At 38.4% G+C, this 7,205-nt stretch overlaps 1 protein-coding gene across 1 annotated transcript; it reads left to right on the top strand.

The window, feature by feature from the left end:
* Positions 1–756: 756 nt before the first annotated feature.
* On the top strand, positions 757–6,438 carry LOC148392295 (thyrotropin-releasing hormone receptor-like). Its single transcript, XM_088386945.1, has 2 exons — positions 757–1,893; positions 4,133–6,438. The coding sequence occupies exons 1-2, from the start codon at positions 1,078–1,080 to the stop codon at positions 4,571–4,573; spliced, it is 1,257 nt and encodes a 418-aa protein (XP_088243071.1). The 5' UTR covers positions 757–1,077; the 3' UTR covers positions 4,574–6,438.
* The last annotated feature ends 767 nt before the right edge of the window (positions 6,439–7,205 follow it).

The following is a 7,205-nucleotide window of genomic DNA, read 5'->3' as shown; positions in this document are numbered from 1 at the left end:
GCTATGGTAATACGCTGTTTTACAAGAAAACAAGCCTAATTTTGAGGGTCTAAACATGCATGAAATTTTGTACACACATAATATGGAAAATTATCAATATTTCATCAGTTTATTTTGTGGTTTAAAAGCAACAGCTCAGGAGTGCTACGTACACATTTTCAACAAAGCAGCCGTGGTTGTACGTTTTGCTGAAGAAAAAAAAACTGCCTAAAAGTTAGACGTACCATTGCAAGACCTACAAATTTTTTCTTGGTGCCAAATGTCAAACCTAATAGAAACCCTGCCTTTAATTTCAGTTTTTTAATATATTTTTTTGTATAGATTGTATCTGATTGTGATTGGGGGTGTTCAAGATGACAAATAAGACCAAAGATTTTTATGTAGTCAAATACTGTTGCTGTAGCGGTGCACTCCCCAAAAATGATGCTGATGTTCAAATTTTGTGAGATTTTTGTTTTTTTACATTTTATAGATTCTTATGAGCTAGGTTTTAATCTCATGTACTTCATTTTAAAAAAAATGAAGGCACTTTATAAGCTGCTTCAGGTCTATACTCTCTATAGTCTCTCTTCATATTCTACTCAGTCCAGCCCATTGTAGTTGATATCATTTCATGTCGTGAAATATCAATTGATAAAAGCCTCAACTCAAATTGTCCAGAAATATAATTCTGCAGTTAGCAGTCATGCATTGGGTGCATCACATTCCAATCGTGTCACTTGCCCGCAGGTTGTCCGTGGTGTTACCAGGGTGCGCAGTCAGAGGCTGCCTTTACCTCCCCTCTCACTCACGCGTGTGAGCGGACGAAACAGACGCTCGCCACTCTTAACTTCAGTCTACACGCGAGGCTGACTCTTTTTGCAGCCACGAGGGAATATAAAAGAAATAGATAATGGAAAAGATAGGACGTTTGAATTGTTTGAAGGTAGTATTAATTTTCGGGACAATTACGAGTACATTGATTTTTTAAGTTGGATTTTTGACGACCAGGACTTGCAAATTATTCCACTGCAGGTTTAGAGTTGTTGTTTTTTAGGATTAGTGCATTTTTTATTTTTGTTTTTTGCCAAGAAGCCCATGATGGACAACTTGACCACAGACAACGTGACAGCGGGGAATGACACGTCTTCGTCGCAGCACAATCAAACCTTGGGTGTGTGGTGCGACTACGCGCTTGAATACAAGACAGTCAGTGTGTTTTTGGTGTCCCTTATTTGCGGAGTGGGCATGGTGGGCAACATAATGGTCATCCTGGTGGTGCTGACCACTAAACACATGCGAACTCCCACTAACTGCTATCTGGTGAGTCTGGCTGCAGCCGACTTGATGGTGCTTATTGCTGCCGGGCTGCCAAACATCACCGACGCTCTGCACGGACATTGGGTGTATGGATACGCAGGCTGCCTGGGGATCACTTATTTCCAATATTTGGGAATTAACGCGTCCTCTTGTTCCATCACAGCATTCACGGTGGAGCGATACATCGCGATCTGTCATCCCATTAAAGCGCAGTTCCTATGTACTTTATCCCGAGCTAAGAAGATCATCATGCTGGTGTGGGCGCTCACGTCAATGTATTGCATAATGTGGCTCTTTTTGTCAGACACCCAAACTTTGGTATATGACAACGTTGAGCTCATCAGCTGCGCCTACAAAATATCCAGGAGTCAATATCTGCCCATTTACTTCATAGACTTTGCAGTGTTTTACGTGCTGCCCCTAATACTGGCCACAGTTCTGTATGGACTTATCGCCAGGATACTTTTTCTAAACCCGTTGCCTGCGGATGCTAAGGACAGCACCAGCAAGTGGAGGAGAGGAACTAGTAAAGGGGAAGGAAGGATCATCAGTGCAAGCTCCTCCAGCAGCAGCACTGCTGCATCTCGCAGACAGGTGAAGAAAACAAAGAACAAAAAAGAAATATATATATATATACGCACACACACATTATATACACACAGATATATGTAAATACTGTACATACTTACAGCAAATGAATGTATGGTATGAATGCAAATTTCCCTCATGGTGAGATGGCCCTCTTCTGCACAGAAAAGCTCAACTAATTAAATAAAGCCGAGCAAACACACAAGGGCGAATGCACCACCAGCTCCTCTAAGCTTCATAAGCCCCATGACAACTTCACAAATATTGAACAATTCCTCAGAATTATACTAGGATTGTTTTCTGTTCATGAAAAAACATCCTTTAGTCTGTGTATATTTGCTTCAGATTGTGCTAAAATAAAAACACTGAAGGCATAGTTGCAACACGCATGTTTGACATGCATTTTGCAATATGTTTGTTCATCAGATGGAGGGAAGAAGTAATCCTGCAATAACAGAGTGGGTGTGGTAGTTTAGGATGTTCGTGCCTTATTGACCAATTTAATCGCTTAACACTAACACAAACATGATTTTATCCCACAATTGGTGTGGTTGGTGGATATTGTTTGACAAATGCACAGCAAAAACTGCACAAGCTCATGTGTTTGGGTTGGTCAGCATTAACCAAAGCACTGGGAGGAAAGGGAGGAAATTATGGATATTTTGCTGGATTAGCAAAAGGTCAAGAAAGGATATCGGAGTAGGTATTGTTCACAGATGACACTGAAAATATCACAATGCACTTCATGCAGATGTTATCCGTCCGTCACCTTGGAGATTAATCATCTGAATAATGATTTGCTGATGAGCAGCAGCTTGTTTGGCTGTCATAGATGGTGAAAACGTAGATCTCATTGCAAATAACATACAATATGATTATTTGGGTGGTGCTATTAACAAGACAATAGATTCTTCTTAAACATCTTAGAACTTTAAATTGGGTTTTAATTTGGTGATTAGATGAACCTTAGTTCCCCTGTGCAGTTCTCCATTTCATTATTCACAACAAACAAGAGCAGAACTCCATAAATCTGAATGCATTATGATGCAATTAACAATTAATTAGTTGAAAGGGCACAAGGAAATATAAAACTGATTAAGAGATAACTACAAATTATATCAAAGCAATACTGTGTGTCAGGGATGTCAGGGAAAAAACTGTAAAGCAAGTGTCACCAACCTTTAGAAATTAAAAGCTACTTCACAGGCACTGATAATGCAAAGGGCTACTGGTTTCATGTACACTACTGAAATAAATTAGCTAAAATAATTATGGGGTAAATATGCTGGTTTGGTCATGCACTTTACTGACCTTTGAGCAATACAGCACTAAAATCTCATTTTAAAATATTGTTGTTTAAAAATGATATCATATATACCAGATGCAGCTCAGATGTAAGCTACACTATTTTTCCATTTTATTTTTCCAAATAGCAATACACGTTGGTAACCCTTGATGTCAGGGTTTTCAGAAAAAGTGTTTCCTTCCATGGTGAATCACCTGATTTGGGATTAACTATGTATTATCTCACCAGTTCGTTAGAATGAAAAGCAAGGATAAAGAATCACAGTGCCAGAGAGTAGTGGTAACCATGAGCACTCCTAACGTTGTTAAGATTTGGTATCAAGCCTATATTAATTATGTTGTATGTTTATTGCGTTGACCCCCCCTTAATGATAGCAAAACAGTTTAATTTATGTCATTTCTGGGTGTGAATGTTATTATGCAAATAATGTTTGGCTCGTTTGGATTCAGTCCTAATAGGCTCATAATGAGGTCATTATTCTGTAGCTCATACTCATCGTGGGTGTCCAATCCAGCCTCAGCTCTTTATTAGGTGCACCTGTTGATCACGTTGCAATCGTATTGGACAATCCACAAAATAGGATTCATTATAGTAATAGAACCATATAGTAATACAATTCCAGCACACCACAGGGAAATGAAAATAAAAAGTAAATTATTATAGACTCTCCAAATCCAATTTTCTCTGATGGCAGAACTCTTGGGAATGTAAATGCAACCACTTGCAGCTGATGTTTGCCCCGACTTGCTACAGTCCTCAGCAATCAATGCAAGAACAAGAAGACATCTTCCATTCATTTGGTTTAACAACTAACAGTGTGTTTATTATTCAGAGTAATATACTGATAAACTGTCATTAAAAACCTTTCACACAGGAAAATTGAAAACAAAATCAAAAATGGTTGATGCATACTATACAATGTGTTGTTGTTTTTAATAGGTTACCAAAATGCTGGCTGTGGTCGTGATCCTGTTCGCCTTACTTTGGATGCCCTATCGTACCTTAGTAGTGGTCAACTCCTTCTTGCACAAGGCCTACCTGGACAATTGGTTCTTGCTCTTCTGTCGCCTCTGCGTCTACTTGAACAGTGCCATCAACCCGATCATCTACAACGTCATGTCTCAGAAGTTCCGTACTGCCTTTAAAAAGCTGTGTCACTGCAGGCCTCAGCACAAGGAGAAACCTAATTCATGCAGCGTGGCGCTCACCTACAGTGTCATCAAGGATACATCTAATGGAGAAAGTCCTGACCACTTCACTACAGAAATGGAAGAACTAAACACACCAAGTGACCACTTAGTACCCACTGGACTCCCGCCAATTGCCCATCAGATGTTGTTTGAGGAGCACTCCCTACTGGAGAAAGGTGCTCAAACCTAGAGATCGACAAATTGGCAACAAACACAGTTGGCAAATTAATTTATAATCATATGTGATTTCATTGCATTAATATGTAAGTGTCCACTGTTTGATTTAAAATAACAAGATGCACAAACAAGTTCATTATCATTATTTTAAATAATTTATATCACTTTATTACAGATACAAAATGTTATTTTTCTGCAGACACAACAATGTAGATCAACGTAACTGCTTCCATTTTCTTTTTGACTGACTGAACCATGCTAAGGTAATTACCCCCAAAACATCACTACAGTGAACCCACACTATTTTCAGTGGAAAGGGATCAAGCCCTGCAGCTCATTTCAACTTGGCCTAAGACGCCACAGGATGACAACAAAACAATATTTTGCATTAGACGAGGCTTTGGCCTGAACACAAAAACAGCAAATGAATGCTAATTTTCTGTGAATAAAAAAGGGTAGTTTCCTGAAAAAATGTGCTAACAGGGTAATGTGAAATGTGTGTCTGTGTGTTTCCAAGTGTGTCTTTAAAAATATAAAAATATGAATGTATAAAAAAAAATATATATATATATATAAACAACTACTGTTATCGCAGATGTTTCTTAAAGGTATAAATAATGCAGTATAAAAGCATTACTACAACTTTCTAGAACATCATAAATATATACGAGTGGTACATGGGCCACCAAAACGGGACTCTGGCCAACACTCAAAAAGGCTTATCGTCAGACTCTGCATTGGCATCCTCTCTGTCCTCAAACTGTTTAAGCAAACTGTGGAAAATATCAGACTGTGTAAATATTAGACTCAGCAAAAAGGAACATGATGATTGGTCTACCATCATGAAATCACTTTGCTTACTTCGAGTGACCCCCAGACAAAGCCTGAATTCAAATGAAAGCAATTGAGCAGCACTATTTTTTGTCTCACTTGAACCAAATAAAATAAAATGCACTGTAGTGAAACATAACTTTTGTGTAGGGAGCACCTGTAAAAAATGGGCAAGAATGTCATACAAAAAGCACAACATAAAGCATAAACATATATTTCATGTTACTTAAGAATGATTTAAAAAAAAAAAACAGAAGGCATTCTCATTGTTCTGGTGCTTCCTTTCTTTAGATACATTGTTTTGATTTTGTCAGTGTAAATATTTGCATGTAGTAAAACAAGAACCTAGGGTTCAACTTTACATAGAAATTCCGACTATCCTTTTGCGACAACATGGTAAAGGTAGTAAATGAAAATGACAGAAAATAGTTATGTCACCCTTTTGGTGCAGACAGAGCTGCTATCACATGATACACTGAGATAACAGTTGTGGGAGTATTTCAAACACATTGCAGAGGCCAGCACTTCGACGTGATATACATGCTCAGCAAACCAAGGACTGGATATGTAAATAGATCTTGACAAAGTGTCACACTAAAGTAAACTGGTCGCAGCCTTTACTAGATATATACCGCATAGTTTGCTGTGCTCCATCAGAAGGCACAAAAGCACTCAAGACAGAATGAATGCTGTGTGTTTTGAATATAAAGTGATGTTTTGTTCTACGTGCATACTGTAAAGGTACTTAAAATTTAGTTGTGAGGTATAATGTGGAATTAATTCAGTGTTGTGTTCTTCAAACGTGAGCTACTGAGTGCATTTTGGTGAAAATAATAGCTTGAGCCTTTCTGCTAGTGTGTCTGCCGTTGTTTCATGGCAGTCGGTGGAAGGCCAAAACTGCATTGTTGGAGCCTTCGGTATAAAGTAACTCTCAATTTCTGCACTTGTATTCATGTTTCCCTGTTTTCTGTTGAATCTGCTCTTTTGGATATGTCTTGTGATGCACATTTTTCAGCATGAGCCTATTTTGTCAGATTGCTATAAGGATGTTGGTCTCAAAATAGCTTCTTGTGCTCTTGCTATTTGATTAAATGTCTTTATTGTTTCTTGTATTGTTGAAAATATAATAAACAAAGACAACGACAGTTATACCTTGTGAGAATTGATCTACAATTTGGTTCCCAAAAAATTGCACCTCTCCAATTCTTCATCCTAAATCAGGGGTCGGCAACCCGCGGCTCTAGAGCCGCATGCGGCTCTTCAGCAAGCCCTTAGCGGCTCCCTAGAGTTTTTGCAAAAATGCATGAAAATGGAAAAATATGTTTTTTTAGGTTGTTGTTTTTTTAAATAAGGTTTTAGATGGTTATCATGACACATGGATTCTTATACATTAAAAATGTGCGTAGTTGTAAATATATTAAAAATACCGAATTTAAGAATGACGCCAAATAGCAAAATTGCGTCATAGCCTGTGACGCAGCACAGGTGAGTTGTAAACAGGTGTGTGAGTGATTGGCCATGGATCCAAAAGGCAAAAAGAGAACGATTGCTGCCGAGAACAGAGGGTTTAAGAAAGAATGGACTGAACTACTTGCTTTCATTGCCAATGCTGAAGCATTGCTTGCATGTTTGATTTGCAATGAGAAGTTGTCAAATAACAAGAAGAGGAATTTGGAGCGACATTTTCAGCTAAAGCACGCTAAATTTGCTGCCGATCACCCAGTTGCAACACAGAAGAAAAGTGCAATTGCAGTGCTGGTGGAGAAATTTGAGGACCGAAAAAACAGTTTCAAGAAGTGGAATGCATCTCCAAA

This window comes from Syngnathus floridae, chromosome 10 (assembly GCF_059516105.1).
Source record: "Syngnathus floridae isolate MCC-2025c chromosome 10, RoL_Sflo_1.0, whole genome shotgun sequence".
Classification (NCBI taxonomy): domain Eukaryota; kingdom Metazoa; phylum Chordata; class Actinopteri; order Syngnathiformes; family Syngnathidae; genus Syngnathus; species Syngnathus floridae.
This window is presented reverse-complemented; position numbering and strand designations above follow the sequence as displayed.